Here is a 27,523-nt window from a genome sequence, read left to right as displayed (position 1 = left end):
CAGCTTTAAAATTCTACTAACCTATAAAGTATCAAAAATTTTACAAATACAACTTCATGCTACTATATTGCTAACCAACTCACATTTTATTTTCTGCCAAACAAAGGTGTTCTTTAAGAAGCTGAATTTCAGATTCTTTTTCTTGAAGCGCTATCTGAGACTGGTATTCTTTGTCTCGGTTGGCCACCAGCAAAGCTTCTAGATTCTGCATGGAGATTCTCTCATTTGTCATCTGACTCCTGAGGAGTTCTATTTCAGAGCGAGCAGAATCTAACTCATTCTCCATCTGTACGATAATAGGAAGATATCTAAACTTATTCCCATTCACTTAACTGATCTATTATCAGACACATAAAATTTCTGTATTAGGTTATAAACTGACAACCTCTTTTAATTTCTTAATTAGAAATTATGTCCTCTTTCTTACCAAACACACACACAGAGTATCACTTTTTCCAACTCTCTGATCATATCAAAAAATTCATTAATTTAGCACTAATTATTAGTAACCCCGAACTGCAAAGGATTTCCATTTCAGCATTAATATTTCTTATGTATTTCTGCAAGACTGACATAGTGCTATACATGACTACTGCTTTGTCCTGAGTTACAAACACCTAACTACCTTGTAGAATATTATTGTCCTTCATAGTTAAGGAAGATAAGGAGTAACTGCACATTCCCTCTCTTGCATAAACCTGTGGAAAGCTTCATTTTTTGAAGGTTTTCTTGAGCCTCAAAAATGGTCTGTAAGCCAAATGTTTCTTCAGAAGGAGGAAAACCAGATATTGCTATTTGGGAAAAAAAAGTATTTTTATCTCATAATACACATTATAATAAATTATATATGTATTTAAAAAGTTAAATGTGAAAAAATAAAACCCTAAGAAAAGAGAATTTAATAAAAATGAAATTATGGAGGAAGAGTGAGCAGATAGGGGAAGAACTCTATCTGTATCTAGACTAGATACAATTAAAATGATGTATAACCATATAAAAAATAAACATAGCAATAGTCAATAGAAACCTAACCAAAATTTACAGGGAAACAACTGGAAGAATATAAACTCAGTTTGTATGGTGACAAATGGTAGCTACACTTGTGGTGAGCACAGCGTCCGTATAACCTTATTGAATCATTATGTTGTACACCTGAAACTAATATAACATTGTATGTTAGCTATACTCAAGTCTTTAAAAAATTTTAAAAGGAAACTCAATAAATAAAATGGTTAAATATTACTACTGAAAGGGACTCATATGAATTGATGAGAAATATGAATGAATGATACAAATAGATTTACAAAATACAACTCATTAGTAAATATATGGGGAAAAATATTACCCTTACTAATAATCAAATGAATACAAAATGAAACAAGATGCTATTCCTAGTCCAGGGTTTCTTAATCTTGACACTACTGGCCTTTTGAGTTGGATAGTTATTTGATGTAGGGAGGTGACTTATGCACTGTAGGATATTTAGCAGCACTCCTGGCTTCTACTCATTAGAGGCCAATATCACCCCCCCCCCCAGTTGTGACAATCAAAACTGTCACCAGGGGCGCCTCGGTGGCTCAGTCAGTTGTGTCTGACTTAGGATCAGGTCATGATCTCAGGGTTCTGTGTCAGGCTCCATGCTCAGCAGGGAGTCTGCTTCTCTCTCTCCCTCTCCCTCTGCCCTTATTCCACTTGTGCTTTCTCTCTCTGTGTCTTTCTCTCTCTCTCTCTCAAATAAATAAATAATCTTAAAAAAAATAAAAGTCTCCAGACATTGCTAAATGGCTACAGGGGAGCAAAATCTCTTTTAGTTGAACCACTGTTCTAGTTCATCAAATAGGCAAATTTTTTGTTGTGTACCGATTAACATTAAAATGGGCAATGGTTGGGGGCGCCTGGGTGGCACAGCGGTTAAGCGTCTGCCTTCGGCTCAGGGCGTGATCCTGGCGTTATGGGATCGAGCCCCACATCAGGCTCCTCTGCTATGAGCCTGCTTCTTCCTCTCCCACTCCCCCTGCTGTGTTCCCTCTCTCGCTGGCTGTCTCTATCCTGTCGAATAAATAAATAAAATCTTTAAAAAAAATAAAAATAAAAATCAAACGGGCAATGGCAACTTCATACACTCGGCCAGGAGGAATACAAAATGGAGCAACGTTTTTTTTTAGCATCACTTTTTTTGCCAATAGCTTTATTGGATTATAATTTACATATCATACAACTCACCCACTTAAAGGTACAATTGATCTGTTTTTTTGTTTGTTTATTTTTATTTAAATTCCAGTTAGTTAACATGTAGTGTAATATTAGTTTCAGGAGTAGAATTTAGTTTGTCTTTCTCTGACTTATTTCACTTAGTATAATACACTCTAGCTCCATCCACATCATTGCAAATGGCAAGGTTTCATTCTTTTTTATGGCTGAGTAATAATGATGCAGAAAAAGGATTTGACAAAAGACAGCATCCTTTCTTGATAAAAACCCTCCACAAAGTAGGGCTAGAGAAAACATATCTCAACATCATAAAGGCCATGTATGAAAGACCCACAGCTAATACATCCTCCATGGAGAAAAACAGAGCTTTTCCCCTAAGGTCAGGAACATGACAGAGATGTCCACTCTCACCACTGTTGTTCAACATAGTACTGGAAGTCCTAGCCTCAGCAATCAGACAACAAAAAGAAATAAAAGGCATCCAAATTGGCAAAGAAGAAGTCAAACTTCCACTCTTTGCGGATGACATGATATTCCATGTAGAAAACCCAAAAGACTCCACCAAAAACTTGCTAGAACTGATGCAGGAATTCAGCAAAGTTGTAGGATATAATATCAATGCACAGAAATCTGTTGCATTTCCCTAGACCAACAATGAAGCAGCAGAGAGAGAAATCAAGGAATCAGTCCCATTTACAATTGTACCAAAACCCATAAGATACCTATAAATAAACCTAACCAAAGAGGTAGAAGAGCTATAGTCTGAAAACTATAGAACACGCATGAAAGAAACTGAGGAAGACGCAAAGAAATAGAACATTTCATGCTCATGTATCAGAAGAGCAAAGCTGTTAAAATGTCTATACTACCCAAAGCAATCCACACATTTAATGCAATTCCTATCAAAATACCACCAGCATTTTTCACAGAGCTAGAACAACCCACCCTAAAATTTGTATGTAACCACAAAAGACCCCAAAGAGCTAAAGCAATCTTGAAAAAGAAAAACAAATCTACAGCCATCACAATTCTGGACTTCAAGCTCTATTACAAAGCTGTAATCATCAAGACAGTATAGTACTGGCATAAGAACAGACACATAAATCAATGGAATATAATACAAAACCCAGAAATGGACCCCCAACTATATGGCCAACTAATCTCTGACAAAGCAGGAAAGAATATACAATGCAAAAATGACAGTCTCTTCAACAAATGGTGATGGAAAAATTGAGGAAATCCTTTTAATCTATTTTTCCTGCTGTGGCTTGTGCTTTTGATGTGAATCTAAGAAAGCATTGCCTAACCCAAGGTCACAAAGATTTACTTAATGTTTTCTCATTAAGGATTTTATAATGTTAGCTCTTACATATAGGCCTATAATTCATTTTTAGTAAATTTTTGCATATGGTATGTGATAAGAATCCAACTTCATTCTTTTCCATGTAGATGTTCAGTTGTCCCAGTACCATTCATTGAAGAGACTATTCTTCTCTCATCAAATTGTATTGGCAGCAATTTTCTGAAAATCATTTGACCACAAATTTAAGAGTTTATTTCTGGATTCTCACTTCTGTTCCACTGGCCTGTATGTCTTTCCTCATGCTGGTATTATGCTACCTTGATTACTGTACTTCTATAGCTAGTTTTGAAATTGGGAAGTGCTAGTTCTCTGATTTTGTTCTTTTTCTTCTCTTTTATAAAAAAAAGGTTTTATTTATTTATTAGAGAGAGAGAGAGAGAGAGAGAGAGAGAGAGAATGAGCAAGGGGGAAGGGTAGAGGGAGAAGCAGACTCCCTGCTGAGCAGGGAGCCCAATGCTGGGCTCAATTCCAGGACCCTGAGATCATGACCTGATCTGAAGGCAGATGCTTAACTGACTGAGCAATCCAGGCACCTCAGATTTTGTTCTTTTTCAAGATTGTTTTGGCTGCTCTGGGTCACTTGAACTTCCATATTAATTTTATATTGTCTTGCCAATTTCTACAAAGAAACCAGCTGAGATTCTTTTTTTTTTTTAATGATTTTTTATTATATTATGTTAGTCACCATACAGTACATCCCCAGTTTCCGATGTAAGGCTCGATGATTCATTAGTTGTGTATAACACCCAGTGCACCATGCAATACGTGCCCTCCTTACTACCCATCACCGGTCTATCCCATTCCCCCACCCCCCTCCCCTCTGAAGTCCTCAGTTTGTTTCTCATAGTCCATAGTCTCCCATGTTTCATTCCCCCTTCTGATTACCCCCCCCTTTCTTTATCCCTTTCTTCCCCTACTGATCATCCTAGTTCTTATGTTCCATAGATGAGAGAAATCATATGATAGTTGTCTTTCTCTGCTTGACTTATTTCACTTAGCATTATCTCCTCCAGTGCTGTCCATGTTGTAGCAAATGTTGAGAACTCGTTCTTTCTGATAGCTGAGTAATATTCCATTGTATATATGGACCACAACTTCTTAATCCAGTCATCTGTTGAAGGGCATCTTGGCTCCTTCCACGATTTAGCTATTGTGGACATTGCTGCTATGAACATTGGGGTGCATATGGCCCTTCTCTTCACTACGTCTGTATCTTTGGGGTAAATACCCAGTAGTGCAATGGCTGGGTCATAGGGTAGCTCAATTTTTAACTTTTTAAGGGACCTCCACACTGCTTTCCAGAGTGGCTGTACCAACTTGCATTCCCACCAACAATGTAGGAGGGATCCCCTTTCTCCACATCCTCTCCAGCAATTGTTGTTTCTTGCCTTGTCAATTTTTGCCATTCTAACTGGCGTAAGGTGGTATCTTGGTGTGGTTTTGATTTGAATTTCCCTGATGGCTAATGATTTTGAACATTTTTTCATGTGTCTGTTAGCCATTTGTATGTCTTCATTGGAAAACAGTCTCTTCATATCTTCTGCCCATTTTTTTATTTGTTTATTTGTTTCTCACGTATTGAGTTTGAGAAGTTCTTTGTAGATCTTGGATACCAGTCTTTTATCTGTAGCATCATTTGCAAATATATTCTCCCATTCCGTGGGCTGCTTCTTAGTTTTTTTGACTGTTTCCTTGGCTGTGCAGAAGCTTTTTATCTTGATGAAGTCCCACAAGTTCATTTTATCTTTTGTTTCTCTTGCCTTTGGAGATGTGTCATGAAAAAGGTTGCTTTGGCCGATGTCGTATAGGTTGCTACCTATGTTCTCTTCTAGGATTTTGATGGATTCCTCTTTCACATCGAGGTCTTTCGTCCATTTGGAGTTTATCTTTGTGTATGATGTGAGAGAGTGGTCAAGTTTCATTCTTTTGCATTTAGCTGTCCAATTTTCCCAGCACCATTTATTGAAGAGACTGTCTTTTTCCCACCGGATGTTTTTTCCTGCTTTATCAAATATTAGTTGCCCAAAGAGCCGAGGGTCCATTTCTGGGTTCTCTATTCTGTTCCATTGGTCGATGTGTCTGTTTTTGTGCCAGTACCATACTATCTTTGTGATCACAGCCTTGTAGTACAGCTCGAAATCTGGCATTGTGATGCCCCAGCTTTGTTTTTCCTTTTCAACAGTTCCTTGGCGATTTGGGGCCTTTTCTGTTTCCATACAAATTTAAGGATTATTTGTTCCAGTTCTTTGAAAAATGTCCTCGGTATTTTGATCAGGATAGCATTGAAAGTGTAGATTGCTGTGGTTAGCATGGACATTTTAACTATGTTAATTCTTCCGATCCATGAGCATGGAATATTTTTCCATCTTTTTATGTCTTCCTCAATGTCTTTCAAAAGTGATTTATAGTTTCTAGGATATAGGTCCTTTACGTCTCTGGTTAAGTTAATTCCAAGGTAATGTATCGTTTTTGGTGCTATTGTAAATGGGATGGATTCCCTAATTTCTCTTTCTTCGGTCTCATTATTCGTGTATAGAAATGCAACTGATTTCTGAGCATTGATTTTGTATCCCACCACATTACTGAATTCCTCTATAACTTCTAATAGTTTGGGAGTGGATTCTTTTGGGTTTTCCATATAGAGTATCATGTCATCTGCGAAGAGAGACATTTTGACTTCTTCTTTGCCGATTTGGATACCTTTGATCCCTTTTTGTTGTCTGATTGCTGTTGCAAGGACTTCTAGTACTATGTTGAATAATAGTGGCGAGAGTGGGCATCCTTGTCATGTTCCTGATCTTAAGGGAAAGGCTTCCAGCTTTTCCCCGTTGAGAATGATATTTGCTGTAAGCTTTTCATAGATGGCTTTTATGAGATTGAGAAATGTACCCTCTATTCCTACACTCTGAAGGGTTTTAATTAGGAAAGGATGCTGTATTTTGTCAAATGCTTTTTCTGCATCAATTGAGAGGATCATGTGGTTCCTGAGTCTTTTTTTGTTGATATGATGTATCACGCTGATCGATTTGTGAATGTTGAACCACGCTTGCATCCCAGGGATGAATCCCACTTGGTCATGATGGATAATCCTTTTAATGTACTGTTGGATTCTATTAGCCAGGATCTTGTTGAGGATTTTGGCATCCATATTCATTAGGGAAATCAGTCTGTAATTCTCCTTTTTGAGGGGATCTTTGCCTGGTTTGGGGATCAAGGTAATATTGGCCTCATAGAATGAGTTTGGTAGCTTTCCTTCTGTTTCTATTTTTTGAAATAGCTTTAGGAGAATAGGTATTATTTCTTCTTTGAATGTTTGGTAGAATTCCCCAGGAAAACCGTCCAGGCCTGGAGTTTTGTTTTTTGGAAGGTTGTTTATCACTGACTCAATCTCTTCATAATTAATTGGCCTGGTTAAAAAATCAATTTCTTCCTGTTTCAGTCTTGGTAGTTTATAGGTTTCCAGGAAGGATTCCATCTCTTCCAGATTGCTTAATTTATTGGCATATAGCTATTGATAAAAGTGTTTAATAATCCTTCCAATTTCATTGGTGTTGGTTGTGACCTCTCCTTTTTCATTCATAATTTTATTAATTTGGGTCCTTTCTCTATTCTTTTGGATAAGTCTTGCCAGCGGTCTCTCAATTTTATTGATTCTCTCAAAGAACCAGCTTCTAGTTCTGTTGATCTGCTCTACTGTACTCCTGATTTCTAATTCATTGATTTCTGCTCTAATCTTGGTCAACTGCTTCCTCATGCATGGATTAGGCCTGTCCCTCTGTTGCTGTTCCAGCTTCTTGAGGTGAGAATATAAAAACTGCATTTTAGATTTTTCTATTCTTTTGAGTGAGGCTTGGATGGCTATGTATTTCCCCCCTTAAAACTGCCTTTGCAGTATCCCATAGGTTTTGGACCGTTGTGTTTTCATTCTCATTGGCCTCCATAAATCGTTTAAATTGATTTTTTTTTAAAGATTTTATTTATTTGACAGAGATAGAGACCGCCAGCGAGAGAGGGAATACAGCAGGGGATTGGGAGAGGAAGAAGCAGGCTCCTAGCGGAGGAGCCTGATGTGGGGCTCAATCCCATAACGCCGGGATCACACCCTGAGCCGAAGGCAGACGCTTAACCGCTGTGCCACCCAGGCGCCCCTAATTTGATTTTTGATTTCCTGGTTTATCAAGTCATTCCTGAGCAGGATAGTTCTTAGTCTCCAAGTGTTTAAGTTTCTTCCAAATTTTTCCTTGTGGTTGAGTTCCAATTTCAGAGCGTTGTGGTCTGAGAATATGCAGGGGATAATTTCAGTCTTTTGGTATCAGTTGAGACCTGTTTTGTGACCCAGACATGGTCTATTCTTGAGAATGTTCCATGGGCATTAGAATAGAATGAGTATTCTTTGGTTCTGGGGTGTAGTGTTCTATATATATCTATGAGGTCCAACTCGTCGAGTATGGCATTCAAAGCTCTTATTTCTTTGCTGATTTCTTGCTTAGGTGACCTGTCTATTTCTGATAGTGGAGTGTTGAGGTCCCCTACTATTAGTGTATTTTTATCTATATGTCTCTTTATTGTGGTTAAGAGTTGGCTCATGTATCTTGCTGCTCCCCTGTTGGGGGCATATATATTTATAATTGTCATACCCACTTGTTGGATACATCCTTTAAGAATAATATAGCATCCTTCTGTATCTCTAACCATAGTTTTTAGTTTAAAATCCAATCTGACTGATATGAGAATTGCTACCCCAGCTTTCTTTTGAAGTCCATTGGCGTGAAAGATGGTATTCCATCCCTTTACTTTCAGTCTGAATGTATCCTTAGGTTCAAAATGAGTCTCTTGTAGACAGCAAATGGATGAGTCATTTCTTTTTATCCAATCTGCAACCCTGTGGCGTTTATGGGAGCATTCAAACCATTTACATTGAGACTGATTATTGAGAGATATGATTTTAATGATGCCATGTTGCCAGTAAACTCTTTGTTTCTATAGATTGTGACTTTCTGTTCTGTATCACTCTTGGGGCCTTTTTATTTTTATAGAACCCCCGTTACTATCTCCTGTAGGGCTGGTTTCGTGGTTACAAAATTGGTCAATGACTGGCGATTCTGGAAGGTCTTTATTTCTCCATCAATTCTGAATGACAGCCTTGCTGGAAAAAGGATCCTTGGCTGCATGTTTTTCTCTGAAAGAGCTTTAAAAGTGCCCCCCCAACCCCTTCTCTCATTCCAGGTCTGTGTAGACAGGTCTGACGTAATTCTGATACCTTTGCCTTGGTACATGAGAAATTTTTTTGCCCTGGCCACTTTCAATACTGTATCCTTGGATCTAACATTTGCGAATTGCACTATGACATGACATGGTGTAGGTTTGTCATGGTTGAGCTTGGGAGGGGTTCTCTCTGCCTCTTGGACACAAATGTTTGTAGCAGAAAAAGCTAAAATAGAATCTGGACTCAAAAAAATCCACGCTCAGGAATGTAGGTTACGGGAGATTACTGACTCAATGAATCATTCCAATGTCAGAATCATCGGCATCCCTGAGGGGGTGGAGAAAAACAGAGGTCTAGAAGAGATATTTGAACAAATTGTAGCTGAAAACTTCCCTAATCTAGCAAGGGAAACACTGTGCCAAGTTTTAAATAGGTGTGTTTTGGTCCCCTTGTTAAAACAAGCTAGATCCTATTTTCCCTAGACCTGAAGCTTTGCAACACTCTGTGATCAGTAGACTTGGTGTGTGCAAGGGGTTTGTGTTGGTCTTTTGGGGGAGAGGCCTGCTTTGTGGATTCTCAAGCAGACTTGCCCTAGTGGAGATGCATCTGCAGGGCACCGAGGGGTGGGGCTTGGTTTAAGTGGGTCTAGTCTCCACTGGGGGGGTGCTGTGTTGCTCACTAAAGTTGGTCAGTGCTGATGGGTTGGGGGTGGCGCCATGCTCTCTCAACCCCAGGCTGTGGAGTTTGCACCCCCACTCTCCAGGAAGCTTTCACAGAAAAGCAAACACTCTCTCCCCTTGTGTCCCCAAATTTCATCAGATTGCTGGTTCAGCCTGTCTGTGTTTGATCTATCTGCCTGCTGGACAGCAAAGTACTTGTGTGTTTTATCTCAACATGTAGCTAGGTTTCAAAACTCCAAATTTTAGGGACTGCTGTGGCATGGACTTGTACTGATCCTCTGGAGGAGGTTCTTGCCATGCTGTGGCTGGTGCTGGCTTGTCCCAGAAAAGCAGTTGCATGACCATGCAGTGGTTCAGAGTTTCTGGTAAAGCGCAGCAAAAAACTAGCACAAAGGTTTGCTGCCCTTAGCCGGTTTCTTTGTTCCTTAGCCAGTAAACAGGGCAGCACATTGGTGCCTGCCAGCTCTTTTGTTCCCAGTGAGGCCATGCCACCACTCCCAAATGCACTCCAAGAAGGGGAACTGTTTCTCCCTGTAGGACCCAGGGGATCCTCACATCACACTGCCTACTCCCTGGCCTCTGCCCTCCTTCCTCACTGGAGCACTGCTAAGCCCAGCAGTCATGACTGTGACAATGGCATGGATTTCTAAAACTTCAGACTTAGAGCTCCACTACTTGTGGTAGTCAGTCCCTCTCCTTTTCCCAGTCAACAGTTATGAGGAATAGTTTTTCTTGTGCGCTCCCCTGTGCACTATTTTAACTCTTTCTCTCTTTCTCTCTCACCCCCCTCTCCATGATCAGGGCTCCCACCCCCCTGTAGCACCTGCAATTCTTTTCTTCCCCAAATCAACTCTCTGCAACTCCTACCTTCCACAATGTGGCCATTTTTCTATCTCTAGATATGCGGTTTGTTCTCCCAGTCCTCAGATCAATTTCTTGGGTGTTCAGAATGATTTGATATTTATCTAGCTGTATTCAAGAGATGAGGCAAGCTTATGGTCCCCCTATTCCTCCACCTGAACTCTAAAGGAAACCATGTTTAAAGAAGTAAAGGAATGTATGATGACAATGTCTCATCAACAGTGATTAACATTGAGGATATAGAAATTATAAACTATTCTCAAAGGTAGTTTGTTTGCTTGATTTACCTGTGGATGAGTCACACTTTCTTGTTTCTTTGAAAGTCAAATTCTTGTTGTCGTTGAAAACTGGACATTTAAGATACTGTATTATAACAACTTTGAATACTGATCCTCCCAATGTCAGGGCTTATTGTGGTCCTTCATTTCCTTCCTTCCTTCCTTCCTTCCTTCCTTCCTTCCTTCCTTCCTTCTTTTCTTCTTTCCTTCCTCCCTTCCTTTCTCTGGACAGTTTCCATGAAGTCTGTTTTCCTTGCAGTGTACAGCCTCTGATGTTATTCCTCATGGTATATGCATAATCACTCTGACTCATTTACCATCAGCATGTTCAGTCTTTCTAAACCATTCTCTTGGGATGACAGTGAATTTAGTCAGACTATCTTTGACTATCTCTGTCCTTGATCTTCCTGTTAAGTTTCTAGCTGGTCTGTCTCTATTGGTATCATCTAAATGTTAGCCTGCATTAATTGCTGGCTAACTGTTCTATTGATTTGACAATGGCCTAGGGGTATAAGTTGCTTTACAGTCTGATCCAATTAAATTTGGACTCCTTTGCAGGGCAGTTAGGGGAAAGTCTTTAAGCCTTGCTCTGACTCCAAAGGGACACTCTTAGTTATCACTTTCCATGGTTCTTTATTAAACTTCTAAGTAGCCTATTGTTTTGCTTCTTGTTATCATGAAGTTACTATAGTTTCCTTTAAAAAAATTTTATTGCATGACTAACTGCTGAAATCCTTAGGATGAACTGGGTAATGCAACAGCTGCCCTCCTGGGTTTAGGTGTTGTTTCTTCATGGAATCCATGCCTGAATGTCTGGTATACAACTTCTACACACCTCATTGGACTGGTCCCAGTGGTATTTCATCTTTTAGCCTTTGCACTCCAGTTATACTTTCTCTCCTACTTGGCAGGGCAACAATATTTGTCACATTAACTTCTAAAAGTGGTAGGCCTTAGAGCCACAGCAACAGCACATGTGCATCTTCTTGCCATGCTTTCCAAATGACATTCCCTTCATCATCTGACTTCTATGGCTGAGATCAAAGAGAAGCCATTTCTGCTACATCATGCTCAGAAGCTTCTGCCCAGCAGAGTACCACTAGTTTCTTCTTAATTGTGTATCATAACTTTCTGAAAGCTCTCTGGCTATGTATGCCCAAATTCCTACTTCTGGGAATGCATCTTAAGAATATAATGTGAAATGTGATAAAAGTTTTATGCAACAAAATAATTACCATATTGTTTTATACACAAATTAAAAATCTGAACATTTTTACTGCCCAGCAATAGGGAAGTAGTGAAAAGTAGACTAGTCAATTTAATATGCTACTATTGCAAATATGTAAAAGAACACAAAAATCTGGCTAGGAAAAGAAATGAGCTAGAAGAAAATATAACAAAACATTTATAATAGGAGAATGGCTCTCTTTCTAGTTTTAGGTTCTGAAATCTACTGTAGACTAAAATGATGATTACACTTCTAAAAATCGTTTGTTTTATTAAAAATTATATGAGATTCTCCAAAGCACTTTTCATATTATTCCTAAGAAAATCATCCATAACACAAGTATTAATTAAAGAACATTAAAGGAAGTATATTTGGAATTCATATTCTTAACATTCCTCTTGAGAAGAGTTAGATAAGAGACAGATTTACTATATTTATTTGAAAAATAGAAAACTAAGACCTGGGTGAATTGGTATGGTATACATATCTCAGTGTTGGGGAATATCCTGAAAAACATGTGACTACCAACTGACCTATGAACTGGACCTGGACACGCAAAGATTCCTTACCCCCTCCCCTGTCCTTGAAATGTGGGTTCCACTTGCCTCTCCCACTCCCAGAGGCTGCTCCGAGGACATAGCCATGATATAGTGATACAATGCTGAAAACACCCATGCAGTATACATGGCTGAATCCAGTTAGGGCCTCCTTATAAATGTTTAAGATTTGGTAGGTAAGTGCAAGGATCCATTCATCTTGCTGCTGCGCAAGACAAGCCTCATATGTAAGTTCCCTTTGCTTAATAAAACTGACACCTATGAACCTGGAGTGGCTTCTCTCTTTTTTTTGGTCTCTCCCTGCCTTCTGAGTACAGGGACTATTTTCAAATTACACCTAGGAAGCTCCTAGGCAGGTTATGAACCAACACTCAGTAAATAATATTTTTAAAGATTTTATTTATTTATTTGACAGAGAGAGAGACAGCCAGTGAGAGAGGGAACACAAGCAGGGGGAGTAGGAGAGGAAGAAGCAGGCTCCCAGCAGAGGAGCCCGATGTGGGGCTGGATCCCAGGACTCTGGGATCACGCTCTGAGCCGAAGGCAGATGCTTAACAACTGAGCCACCCAGGCACCCCAGTAAATAATTTTTTTAAAGAAGAAAACTAAGACTGTAAAAGATTCTAAAATTCCTTATTCTAGTGCTTTAAATAATTTCATTGGAGAACGAAGATGGAGATACAGAACTTTTCCCCTTAACCTCTACTTTCTCATTTAAAATTATCTGAATGATTCTTGGAGAAGGGAGTTAAGATGGCTGAGGAGTAGGGGACCCCTTTTTCAGCCGGTCCCGAGTCGAGCTGGATAGGTACCAGACCAGCTTAAACAACCACGGAAGCAGCCTGAGACACAGGAAGATACATCTGGATCTCTACAAATGAACATCTCCAGCACTGAGTATTGAGGTATGAAGCGGGGAGCCATGAAACCGCGCACAGATATCGGAAGATAAACGGAAGGGGGAGGGAGCCGCCGCATTCGGGCGTCGGGAAGCGGTAGCCACCTGCATGGGGGAGCGGGCGGATTCGCGGACGGCACACGCAAAACAGCAGACTGAGACCGGTGAGCCGGGAGCACGTGCCACCAGGCTTCTCACGGAACTCTGGAATCCCGATGTGCTCACCGGACATAGACTGAGACCCAGAGATCCGGGAGCGCATGGGGGCGGCTGACGGCTGGCGCCGTTAGAAACACAAAGGACAGAGATGTGCCAGCCCTGGAAGTGAGGGCTGGGATGCCAGGTGCGGGGCACACATCCCGGGACGCTGCAGGGTTGAGCAGCACCAACAGTAACGGAGTTAAAGTGGCCAGAACATCAGTGGAGAATGGGCCGCAATCCCTCTGTTCTGTGACAGAGGCTGAAATTCGGCCTCTGCTGCTCTGACTCTCAGAAGAGGCACAGCAAACCGCCAGGGAAAGCCGCCAGAGAACAAAAGCCTGGAAATACAGGCTCACAGCATGCCCATCCCCATCCCCCCTCGCAGGGGACACGGAGACTCTACCCAAACAGGGTTGCCTGAGTATCGGCGTGGCAGGCCCCTCCCCCAGAACACAGAAGGCAGGCTGAAAAATCAAGAAGCCCACAACCCGGGGCGCCTGGGTGGCGCAGTCATTGAGCGCCTGTCTTCGGCTTAGGGCGCGATCCCGGCGTTCCGGAAAGGAGTCCCTCATCGAGCTCCTCCACTGGGAGCCTGCTTCTTCCTCTCCCACTCCCCTGCTTGTGTTCCCTCTTTCGCTGGTTGGCTCTCTGCCACATATAAATAAATAAAATCTTTAAAGAAGAAGCCCACATCCCCAAGATCCCTATAAAACAAAGGGCACGGCCTGGGACCCAGTCAATAATTTGGGCTCTGGACAACCCCGCAACCTCTCCTCATCAGAATGACAAGAAGGAGAAGCCCCCCCACCCCAGCAAAGAAAAGACAGTGAGTCTGTGGCCTCTGCCACAGAAATAATGGATATCAATGTAACCAAATTATCAGAAATGGAATTCAGAGTAACGATGGTCCAAATAATGAGTAGAATTGAAAAAAGTATTAACGAAAAGGTTACTGAGAATATAGAATCCATAAGGACAGAAATGAGAGCAAATCTGACAGAAATTAAAAATTCTATGAGCCAAATGCAGATAAAACTAGAGGCTCTGACGGCCAGGGTCACCGAAACAGAGGAACGGATTAGTGAATTGGAGGATGGGTTAATAGAGGAAAAAAACGAAAATAGAAGCTGGTCTTAAAAAAATCCACACCCATGAATGTAGGTTACGGGAGATTACTGACTCAATGAAACGATCCAATGTCAGAATCATCGGCATCCCCGAGGGGGTGGAGAAAAACAGAGGTCTAGAAGAGATATTTGAACAAATTGTAGCTGAAAACTTCCCTAATCTAGCAAGGGAAACAAACATTCGTGTCCAAGAGGCAGAGAGGACCCCTCCCAAGCTCAACCATGACAAACCTACGCCACGTCACGTCATAGTGCATTTCGCAAATATTAGATCCAAGGATACAGTATTGAAAGCGGCCAGGGCAAAGAAATTCCTCACGTACCAAGGCAAAGGCATCAGAATTATGTCAGACCTGTCTACACAGACCTGGAATGAGAGAAAGGGTTGGGGGGACATTTTTAAAGCTCTTTCAGAGAAAAACATGCAGCCAAGGATCCTTTATCCAGCAAGGCTGTCATTCAGAATTGATGGAGAAATAAAGACATTTCAGAATCGCCAGTCATTAACCAATTTCGTAACCCTGAAACCAGCCCTACAGGAGATATTAAGGGGGGTTCTATAAAGGTAAAAAGGCCCCAAGAGTGATACAGAAAAGAAAGTCACAGCCAATACAAACAAAGACTTTACTGGCAACATGGCATCATTAAAATTCTATCTCTCAGTTCTTAGTGCCAATGTAAATGGTTTGAATGCTCCCATAAACGCCACAGGGTTGCAGATTGGATAAAAAGAAATGACCCATCCATTTGCTGTCTACAAGAGACTCATTTCGAACCCAAAGATGCATTCAGACTGAGAGTAAGGGGATGGAGTACCATCTTTCACACAAATGGACCTCAAAAGAAAGCTGGGGTAGCAATTCTCATATCAGATAGATTGGATCTTAAACTACAGACTATAGTTAGAGACGCAGAAGGGCACTATATTATTCTTAAAGGAAGTATTCAACAAGTGGATATGACAATTATAAATATATATGCCCCCAACAGGGGAGCAGCAAGATACACAAGCCAACTCTTAACCAGAATAAAGAGACATATAGATAAAAATACATTAATAGTAGGGGACCTCAACACTCCACTATCAGAAATAGACAGAACACCCCAGCAAAAACTAAGCAAAGAATCAAAGGCTTTGAATGCCATACTTGATGAGTTGGACCTCATAGATATATATAGAACACTACACCCCAGAACCAAAGAATACTCATTCTATTCTAATGCCCATGGAACATTCTCAAGAATAGACCATGTTCTGGGTCAGAAAACAGGTCTCAACTGATACCAAAAGACTGAAATTATCCCCTGCATATTCTCAGACCACAAACGCTCTGAAATTCGAACTCAACCACAAGGAAAAATTTGGAAGAAACTCAAACACTTGCAGACTAAGAACCATCCTGCTCAGGAATGACTCGATAAACCAGGAAATCAAAAATCAAATTAAACAATTTATGGAGACCAATGAGAATGAAAATAAAACAGTCCAAAACCTATGGGATACTGCAAAGGCAGTCCTAAGGGGGAAATACATAGCCATCCAAGCCTCACTCAAAAGAATAGAAAAATCTAAAATGCAGTTTTTATATTCTCACCTCAAGAAGCTGGAACAGCAACAGAGGGACAGGCCTAATCCACGCACGAGGAAGCAGTTGACCAAAATTAGAGCAGAAATCAATCAATCAGAAACCAGAAGTACAGTAGAGCAGATCAACAGGACTAGAAGCTGGTTCTTTGAGAGAATCAATAAAATGACAGACCACTGGCAAGACATCCAAAACAAAAGAGAAAGGACCCAAATTATTAAAATTATGAATGAAAAAGGAGAGGTCACGACCAACACCATTGAAATTGGAAGGACTACTAGAAATTTTTATCAACAGCTATATGCCAATAAACTAAGCAATCTGGAAGAGATGGAATCCTTCCTGGAAACCTATAAACTACCAAGACTGAAACAGGAAGAAATTGACTTCTTAAACAGACCAATTAATTATGAAGAAATTGAGTCAGTGATAAACAACCTTCCAATAACAAAACTCCAGGCCTGGACGGTTTTCCTGGGGAATTCTACCAAACATTCAAAGAAGAAATAATACCTATTCTCCTAAAGCTATTTCAAAAAATAGAAACAGAAGGAAAGCTACCAAACTCATTCTATGAGGCCAATATTACTTTGATCCCCAAACCAGGCAAAGACCCCCCTCAAAAAGGAGAATTACAGACTGATTTCCCTAATGAATATGGACGCCAAAATCCTCAACAAGATACTTGCTAATAGAATCCAACAGTACATTAAAAGGATTATCCATCATGATCAAGTGGGATTCATACCTGGGATGCAAGCATGGTTCAATATTTGCAAATCAATCCGCGTGATACATCACATCAACAAGAAAAGACTCAGGAACCATATGATCCTCTCAATTGATGCCGGAAAAGCATTTGACAAAATACAGCATCCTTTCCTAATTAAAACCCTTCAGAGTGTAGGAATAGAGGGTACATTTCTCAATCTCATAAAAGCCATCTATGAAAAGCCTACTGCAAATATTATTCTCAATGGGAAAAAGCTGGAAGCCTTTCCCTTAAGATCAGGAACTCGACAAGGATGCCCACTCTCGCCACTATTATTCAACATAATACTAGAAGTCCTTGCAACAGCAATCAGACAACAAAAAGGGATCAAAGGTATCCAAATCGGCAAAGAAGAAGTCAAAATGTCTCTCTTCGCAGATGACATGATACTCTATATGGAAAACCCAAAAGAATCCACTCCCAAACTATTAGAAGTTATAGAGGAATTCAGTAATGTGGTGGGATACAAAATCAATGCTCAGAAATCAGTTGCATTTCTATACACGAATAATGAGACCGAAGAAAGAGAAATTAGGGAATCCATCCCATTTACAATAGCACCAAAAACGATACATTACCTTGGAATTAACTTAACCAGAGACGTAAAGGACCTATATCCTAGAAACTATAAATCACTTTTGAAAGACATTGAGGAAGACATAAAAAGATGGAAAAATATTCCATGCTCATGGATCGGAAGAATTAACATAGTTAAAATGTCCATGCTAACCACAGCAATCTACACTTTCAATGCTATCCTGATCAAAATACCGAGGACATTTTTCAAAGAACTGGAACAAATAATCCTTAAATTTGTATGGAAACAGAAAAGGCCCCAAATCGCCAAGGAACTGTTGAAAAGGAAAAACAAAGCTGGGGCATCACAATGCCAGATTTCGAGCTGTACTACAAGGCTGTGATCACAAAGATAGTATGGTACTGGCACAAAAACAGACACATCGACCAATGGAACAGAATAGAGAACCCAGAAATGGACCCTCGGCTCTTTGGGCAACTAATATTTGATAAAGCAGGAAAAAACATCCGGTGGGAAAAAGACAGTCTCTTCAATAAATGGTGCTGGGAAAATTGGACAGCTAAATGCAAAAGAATGAAACTTGACCACTCTCTCACATCATACACAAAGATAAACTCCAAATGGACGAAAGACCTCGATGTGAAAGAGGAATCCATCAAAATCCTAGAAGAGAACATAGGTAGCAACCTATACGACATCGGCCAAAGCAACCTTTTTCATGACACATCTCCAAAGGCAAGAGAAACAAAAGATAAAATGAACTTGTGGGACTTCATCAAGATAAAAAGCTTCTGCACAGCCAAGGAAACAGTCAAAAAAACTAAGAAGCAGCCCACGGAATGGGAGAATATATTTGCAAATGACACTACAGATAAAGGACTGGTATCCAAGATCTACAAAGAACTTCTCAAACTCAATACACGAGAAACAAATAAACAAATCAAAAAATGGGCAGAAGATATGAAGAGACACTTTTCCAATGAAGACATACAAATGGCTAACAGACACATGAAAAAATGTTCAAAATCATTAACCATCAGGGAAATTCAAATCAAAACCACACTGAGATACCACCTTACGCCAGTTAGAATGGCAAAAATAGACAAGGCAAGAGACAACAATTGCTGGAGAGGATGTGGAGAAAGCGGATCCCTCCTACATTGTTGGTGGGAATGCAAGTTGGTACAGCCACTCTGGAAAGCAGTGTGGAGGTCCCTTAAAAAGTTAAAAATTGAGCTACCCTATGATCCAGCCATTGCACAACTGGGTGTTTACCCCAAAGATACAAACGGAGTAAAGAGAAGGGCCATATGCACCCCAATGTTCATAGCAGCATTGTCCACAATAGCTAAATCGCGGAAGGAGCCGAGATGCCCTTCAACAGATGACTGGATTAAGAAGTTGTGGTCCATATATACAATGGAATATTACTCAGCTATCGGCAAGAACGAATTCTCAACATTTGCTGCAAAATGGACGGCACTGGAGGAGATAATGCTAAGTGAAATAAGTCAAGCAGAGAAAGACAACTATCATATGATTTCTCTCATCTATGGAACATAAGAACTAGAATGATCAGTAGGGGAAGAAAGGGATAAAGAAAGGGGGGGTAATCAGAAGCGGGAATGAAGCATGAGAGACTATGGACTATGAGAAACAAACTGAGGGCCTCAGAGGGGAGGGGTGTGGGGGAATGGGATAGGCCGGTGATGGGTAGTAAGGAGGGCACGTATCACATGGTGCACTGGGTGTTATATGCAACTAATGAATCATCGAGCCTTACATCGGAAACCGGGGATGTACTGTATGGTGACTAACATAATATAATAAAAAATCATTAAAAAAATAAAAAATAAAAAAATAAAATTATCTGAATGATTCCAGGAATACAAGGCTGGCTCAGTGTTCAAAATCCAATCACTTTAATCTATCATAATAACAGGCTAAAGAAAAGAAAAACACACGAGTATATTAATTGATGCAGAAAAAGCATTTGACAAAAATTCAATACTCATTCATGATAAAAACTCTCGGAAATATAGGAAGAGAGAAACTTCCCCAACTTGATAAAAAGCACCTACAAAATTCTACAGATAATAGTGTGCTTAATGTGAAAGGCTGACTGCTTTTCCCCAAGACTGGAATAAACCAAGAACTTTCACCACTCTTATTCAACATAGCACTGAAGTACTAACCAGTGTAATAAGGCAAGAAACAGCATAAAGATTGAACATAAAGAAATAAAATCCTTATCTTCAGATAACATGTTTGTCTACATAGAAAATTTCAAAGAATCTGCAGAAAAACTCCTAGAACTAGTAAGTGAACTCAGCAAGGTCACAGAATATAAGATAAACATTCAAAAATCAATACTTGTATATACTTGCAATGAACATATTTATGGCAAAATTAAAACTACAATACCATTTACAGTAGTTAAAAAAGAAGAAGAAATATTTTGTATTTTGTAGTTGTAAATCTGACAAAACAGGTACAGAACTTACATGCTGAAAACTACACAAAGCTGATGAAAGAAATCAAAGAAGATCTGAATAAAACATACCACATTCATGGACTGGAAGCCTCAATATAGTAAGGATGTCAATTCTTCCCAGGTTTAATGTGATTCCTATCAAAATCCCAGCAAGATTTTTTATGAAAATAGATACACTATTCTAAAATTTATATGGAAAGGCAAGGAGACCAGAATAGTTAGGACAATTTTGAAAAAGCAGAGTAAAGTGGATAAAATCAGTCTACCTGAGTTACAGACTTATTATATAGCTATGGTAATAAAAACTGTGTGGTATTAGAGAAGAGACAGATACATAGACAAATGTAAAAAATAGAAAACCGAACATAAAGAAATAAATCTCCCAGTCATGTATGTCCAAATGATTTTTCACAAACGTAAAGAATCAATTTAATGGAGGAGGGAGCACTTTTTCAACAAATGGTACTGAAATAATTGGACACCCATAGGCCAAAAAAGGAAGCTTGATGTAAACCTCACATCTTATGTAGCAACTGACTCAAAATGGATCATGGCATTAAACGTGAAACATAAAACTATAAAATTTTAGAATAAAACCTAGGAAAAACCTTTGGGATTGAGAGCTATGCAAAGAATTTTAGACTTAAAACCAGAAGCACAATCCATAAAAGGAATTGATAAACTGCACATCATCCAAACTTAAACTTTTGCTCTGAGAAAGACCCTGATAAGATGAAAACACAAGCTACATACTGGGAGAAAAAAACCTACAAACCACATACCTGATAAAGGACCAGTAACTATGATACATAAAGAATGGTTAATACTCAACATTAAAAAAGTAAATAATTCAATGAAAACGTGGGCAAAAGATACAAAGAGATGTTTCACCAAAGAAGATATATAGTTGGCAAATAATCATATAAAAATACGTTCTGCTTCATTAATTTAGGGAAATGCAACTAGGTGATGATATAGCACTACACATATATCAGAATGGTTAAAATAAAAAATAGTGACACCACCGAATGTGGACAAAGATGTTGAAAATTGATCCCTCACACATTGTTGGTGGGAATGCAAAATGGTATAGACTGGGGAAAACAGTCTGGCACTTTCTTAAAAAATGAATTATGCAACTACCATATAATCCAAAAGCTGCATTCCTGGGCATTTATAGAGAAATGAAGACAAGTTTCACACAAAAACATGTAGACAATGTTTACAATAGTTTTATTTGTATGATCTAAAAACTGGAAATAACCCAGGTGTTCAATGCATGAATGGTTAGACAAACTGTGTTACACCCAAAGCATGGAATACTACTTAACAATGAAAAGGAATGAACTAATACATGCAACAACCTAGATGACTCTCCAGAGAATTATGCTGAGTGAAAAAAATCCAAGCCCAAAAAGTTACATACCATATGATTCCACATTTATGTAACATTCTTGAAGTGATAAAATTAAAGAAATGGAGCCTAGATTAGTGGTTGCTATGAGTGAAGGAGGGTGTAGGGATAGGAGGGAAGTAGACAGGGCTACAAAAGGGCAACATGATGTACCCTGTGATGGAAATGTTCCATACCTAGCCTGATTCAATGTCAACATCCTGGTCGTGATATTATACAATAATTTTGCAAGAGGTTTATTGGGGGAGACCAGGTAAATGATACTTTGTATTATTTCTTACAATGGCATGTGAATCTATAATTATCTCAAAACCAAAATTTAATTTAGATAAAATTATTTGAGTTTCCCCTATATGCACAGTATAGCTGAAGAAATACAAAGGTAAATAAGATGGTCCTTGTGCTTGAAATTATAGCTTATTATGGGGATAAACATATATACATAAATAAATTTTAAGGCAAAAAAAATATGTCAGGAGTATTTAAAAATACAGTTAGACTTAGCCTGACCACTTCACAACCACTAGGATAGCTATTATCAAGAACAGAAAAAAACAAAGCTAAATCATAATAAGTGTTGGCAAGGATGTAGAGAAACTGGAACCTGTGTGTGCTGTTGTTGGGAATGTAAAATGGTACAGTCATTGTAGAAAATAGTACAAAATTCCCTCAAAAAATTAAAAACAGAACTGCCATATCTTCCAGAAATCCAGCTTCTGGGTATAAATTCAAAAGAATTGAAAGAAAGGTCTTTGAGAGATATTTGTACACCCATGTTCATAGCATCATTATTCACAATTACTAAAACATGGAAGCAACCCAAGCATCTATCAAATGATGACTAGATAAGCAAAATGTAATATAGTCAGGCAATGGAATATTATTTGGCTTTAAAAAAGACAGAAATTCTGTAATACGCTACAATGCTGATGAACCCTGAGGACATTATGCTAAGTGAACAAAGCAGTCACAAAAAGACAAATACTATACGAATCCTCTTACATGAGGTACTTAGAGTAGTAAAAATCGTAAAGAGAGAAGGTATAATGATGGTTGCCAGGGGCTGGGGAAAGGGAAAAATGAGTTACTGTTTAATAGGTATAGACTTTCAGATATACATGATGAAAAGAGCTATGGTGGTGATGGCTGCACAACAATTTGAATGTATTTAATACCAATGAACTGTACACTTAAAGATGGTTAAGATAGAAAAGGTTATGTTATGTGTATTTTAACATAATAAAAAAATAAAAAATACTATAAGAATAGTAAAGAAACTGTAAAAGTTGAAGTAAACAGCCTTAAAATGTTTAAAAATTAATATAAATCACTTTCAACTTTATATATTGTATTTATAAGGGTAATGATTTTAAGGCATACTGGTACTGGTACTGATACATACCCTACTTGGTCATGGTATATTATTACTTTAATAAGCTTTGGGATAATATTTCTGGCATTTCATTTTAATATTTTTTCATTTGCAGTGACATGTATTACTTTTCCAATTTGAAAACAGCAAGTAAAAAATATTTTTAAAGAAAAATTAAGAACTTGTTTTTTGAATTTTTACAGTGAAAATCTGTTCATGAGTTACTTCCATCATTAAAAAGTTGTCGCTGAAATAAGAAAAATAATTTAAAGGAAGAGTCAGAAACTTCTTGCATATACCACTTCATTAATAAAATGTTAACAGTGGATTCTTACAGAAACCAACAGACACATGATTCTTAAATTCATCATATCCTCCTAACAGTAGACTAACAAAATTAAAAAATTGGAAATGTAAGGGTGACCAAAATTTGTTGACTTTATAAAAAGTTTTTAAATTCCAGTTAGTTGTTAAGGATGTACTGTATGGTGACTAACATAACATAATAAAAATTATTATAAAAAATAAATTCCAGTTGGTTAACATACAGTGTCTAATATTAGTTTCAACTAATTCCAACACTTCCATACACCACCCGGTTCTCATCACAATAAGTGCACTCCTTAATCCCCATTACCTATTTAACCCATCCCCGCACCCACCTCCCTTCTGGTAACCATCAGTTTGTTCTCTATAGTTAAGAGTCTGTTTCTTAGTTTGCCTTTCTTTTTTGTCCGTTTGCTCATTTGTTTTGTTTCTTAAATTCCACATATGAGTGAAATCATACTGTATTCATCTTTCTCTGACTTATTTCACTTAGTATGATACTCTCTAGCTCCATCCATGTCATTGCAAATGGCAAGATTTCATTCTTTTTTTATGGTTGAGTAATATCCCATTGTATATATATTCCACATCTTTATCCATTCATCCATTGATTGACACTTGGGCTGTTTCCATAATTTGGCTACTGTAAATAATACTGCAACAAACATGGGGGCACATGTATCCCTTTGAAATAGTATTTTTGTATTCTTTGGGTAAATTCAATTACAGTGTGCAACTTGTATACATATCCCTTTAGGATCCAGGCTCCAATGTTCTCTCCAGATACATCTCTAGCCATTTTCACCTGTGCACGCTACAATGGCCATTGCAAATCACTTACTATTCACTCAAGAATTCATTTGTAACTCCATACCATTGTCTATGTTGTTGTTCTCTCTAAATAGGATGCCTCCACCCTTTTGAGCTCAGTAGTACATCCTTGTGAACTCCTTCCTGACACCCATAGGCCAATTAGGAATTCCTTCTCTCAAACCCTGAATATTTTTTATTAGTATAACATTCATATCAAATAATTTGTATCTCAATACTTGTCTCTTCTCTTCCTCCCTCTCTCCCCACTTTTTTCCTTCTTTCTTTTTTTCTTTCTCTTTCTTTCTTTTTTCTTTCTTTCTTTCTTTCTTTCTTTCTTTCTTTCTTTCTTTCTTTCTTTTCTTTTTCTTCCTTCCTTTCTTCCTTCCTTCCTTCCTTCCTTCCTTCCTTCCTTCCTTCCTTCCTTCCTTCCTTTTCTTCTAATTTTTTTTGGTATAGATGACACATAATGTTACACTAGCTTCAAGTGTATAACACAGTGGTTCAACAACTCTATATGTTAGGCTATGACCACTGCAAGTGTAGCTACCATCTGTCATCATGCAATCCTATTACAATACTATTAACTATATTCCCAATGTTATACCTTTTATCACCATGACTTATTCATTCCATAACTGGAAGCCCATATCTCTCACTCTCCTTCACCCATTTTGCTCATACCCCCTCACCCTTCCCTTCAGTCAACCATCATTTTGTTCTCTGTATTTATGGGTCGGATTATTCATTTGTTTTGCACTACAGATTCTACATATAAGTGAAATCATATGGTATTTGTCTTTGTCTGATGTATTTTACTTAGCATAATATCCTCTAGGTCCAACCATGTTTTGAACCTTATGTTCATGGTGGCAAGCACAATGTCAGTAGATAACAGTCAAATGAATTACAGCTTAAAAGAACCCAACCAGTTAAATAAATTCAGCTTAAAAGAATATCATTAAGGTTATAATTTAGCTGAATAAACCCCAACTTTATAGTTCTTTGCTGACTACTATGTTAATGTGTTTTATAATTCTTCTGGCTAAAAGTAAATGTAAATTACATACTCAAAGTGAAAGTTTCTGTTACTTTCTTGAATTGTTGGAATACAGTTGTCATCAATTTATCTATTGGACTTTAGAAATAAAAGATAAAGTTGATAGACAAGGCTTGATGTAATATTTTATAAAAACATTTGATTTTCTAAAATTGTAGTATTTCATAGTAACAATAATATTAAAAAACCATTTAAAAATGTATTACATACCATTTCTATTTCTTGATCTTTGGCAACCAGCTGTCGATTAAGAAGTTCTTTGCTTGAGTCAAGTTTAATACAAAGTTCTCTTGTGGAAGATAAATCTGCAAGGGCAGATACTTTTTCAAACTGAACCTTCTGAAGTTCCTCTTCCATCTTTACAACAGACTTGTGTAAGGTAGAAATCTGGGACTTGTAAGACCTTTCTGCATTTAAGTGCTGCAAGGACAAAATTATTATTATATATATACATATTTTTTAATTTGAAAAAACTAAAACATGGAAAACAAAGTGGGGAAAATCTTTTGATGGTACATTTAGATTATAAGGAACTTTATACAATATACGTGGTAATACTATGTACGAAACACCCTGGGAAAGACAAATTCGGCTTTCAAATGTCTATACATAAAATCCATGAGTAAGGGGCGCCTGGGTGGCACAGCGGTTAAGCGTCTGCCTTCGGCTCAGGGCGTGATCCCGGCGTTATGGGATCGAGCCCCACCTCAGGCTCCTCCGCTATGAGCCTGCTTCTTCCTCTCCCACTGCCTCTGCTTGTGTTCCCTCTCTCGCTGGCTGTCTCTATCTCTGTCGAATAAATAAATAAAATCTTAAAAAAAAAATCCATGAGTAAGTTGGTCAACTGGTCATTGTTTTTAATGTGTTTAGAAAACAACTTCCCCCCTTAAAAGTCTCAGACCCAAAGCTATTTGAGATACATACATGTTTGGTCTGTAGTTCTATTTTTGAACAGTTTCAATTATTCTATAAGATAAATATTACTGTTGTTAAAGACAAAACATTACTCACCACTGTTTCACTCACAATACCTATTTTCCAATTCTTAAATGGCATGTTGACCTAGATCATAATATCATAAAATGAGGACTGATAGCTCTCTAGCACTTACTAATAACTCTGAGGGAAAAAGATTCTAGGCAAGTATAAATTAACGATAAATCCACATTATGGGACATAAGAGCATGTTTTAAAAACTGCACAATGAGATTCAAATTATATAAATGCTTTTAAAAGTTCAAGATAATATCACCTCCTTTTCTTTTGTTTCAGAGAAATATTTCGTGTAAGTGCACTGCCACCTACAGAGAAGTTTTTGCTATTATGTGAGGGTGACAGAACTGAGAGACAAAGAAATTTTTCTGCTTTTACAAGTACAAAACACAAAAATATTGCTCCTAGAATAAGTTATTTGGCCACAATTCTCCCTCCCTCCCTTCCTCACTCACTCTATTTCTCACTCACTCTTCAAACAACCTTCTATCCATCCATTCACCCATCCATCCATCCACCCATTCCATATTTTTAGTATATTCTATGTTCCAGTCAATGTGCCTAGGTATATATCCAGTGATAAGCAAAATAGTCTCTGTTCTCATGACACTTTCAGACCATGCAGGAGCCATGCATCAGTCAAATATTCACACAAACGACTATATAAATACATATTAAGCAAATACTTCTATAGAAAAAAAGTGTATAACAAAGTAAAGTGTTCTAGACTAAGAGGGTCAGAGAAGGCAGGAAAGGTTTCCCCGAGTAAATGACACAGGAGCTGAGATCTGAATGGTGTGTAGATAGATATACAGTGTGGGCTGGGGAAGGTGGGTTTTCAAACTGAAGGAATGCTAAATTCAAAGGCCCCAAAGCGAGTGTGTTGAGGGAAGGAAAATGACATGCTCCAACAACAAAGAGAAGACTAGTATGGCTAGAGCTCAGAGACCACAAAGAAGAGTGATAGGATATGCATTTGAAAAGGTATTAAAAAACTCACAAGGTGGAGCATGATAAGCTGGGTTAAAATTTAGGTCTTTATCCACTGAAAAAAGAGGGAGGTAATATGATCAGTTTTGTGCTTTGGAAACATAATACTGCATATTTCAGGTTCTAGTAAGAAAGTTGATTAAGTTAAAAGGAAAACCTTTTGGGTAAAATAGATTTTTTTTTTTTTTTTACAATTCATAGCTGAGCTTGCAAGAAAGAAAAATAAATTCTCATATGCCAAAGACAAAGATAAAACAAAGCCAGAGCAGGAAGCAATTGAGAAGGCCTGAAGCTAAAAGTTGGGGGTGTAGGACAGGAGTGACAGTGAAAGGCTTGTGTTTAAACATCAAAGAACTTAGAATAGGTGGAACTGGGACCTCTACATAATCTGGAACACTTGAAAAGAAGTTCCAGAGGAAAAATCCACTCAACCTCACAGAGACCAACTGAAAGTTTATCTTCTCCTACTCTCTAAGTAGGAAAAAAATGTCTTCTGTAAGAAACCTTAGGTCTAACTTTATTCAGTTTTGGAGTCTGACTGCACACTACCCACTCCC

The 27,523-nt window shown here is 38.4% G+C and overlaps 1 protein-coding gene and 1 pseudogene across 2 annotated transcripts in view; both read right to left on the bottom strand.

The window, feature by feature from the left end:
• Positions 1 to 27,523, bottom strand: part of TSGA10 (testis specific 10) — a 147,903-nt gene that overhangs the window by 10,578 nt on the left and 109,802 nt on the right. For both annotated transcript variants that reach the window (XM_048222744.2, XM_026487566.4), the window contains exons 16-17: positions 25,194 to 25,403; positions 84 to 286 (exon numbers count right to left, since the gene is read on the bottom strand). In XM_048222744.2, coding sequence (XP_048078701.1) covers positions 84 to 286; positions 25,194 to 25,403 — 413 coding nt within the window. The remainder of the gene's footprint in view (positions 1 to 83; positions 287 to 25,193; positions 25,404 to 27,523) is intronic.
• On the bottom strand, positions 10,811 to 11,758 carry LOC123000584 (60S ribosomal protein L37-like; annotated as a pseudogene).

Source organism: Ursus arctos, unplaced genomic scaffold (assembly GCF_023065955.2).
Source record: "Ursus arctos isolate Adak ecotype North America unplaced genomic scaffold, UrsArc2.0 scaffold_8, whole genome shotgun sequence".
NCBI lineage: Eukaryota > Metazoa > Chordata > Mammalia > Carnivora > Ursidae > Ursus > Ursus arctos.
The sequence above is the reverse complement of the archived record's forward strand: the minus strand, read 5'-3'. Positions and strand labels throughout refer to the sequence as shown.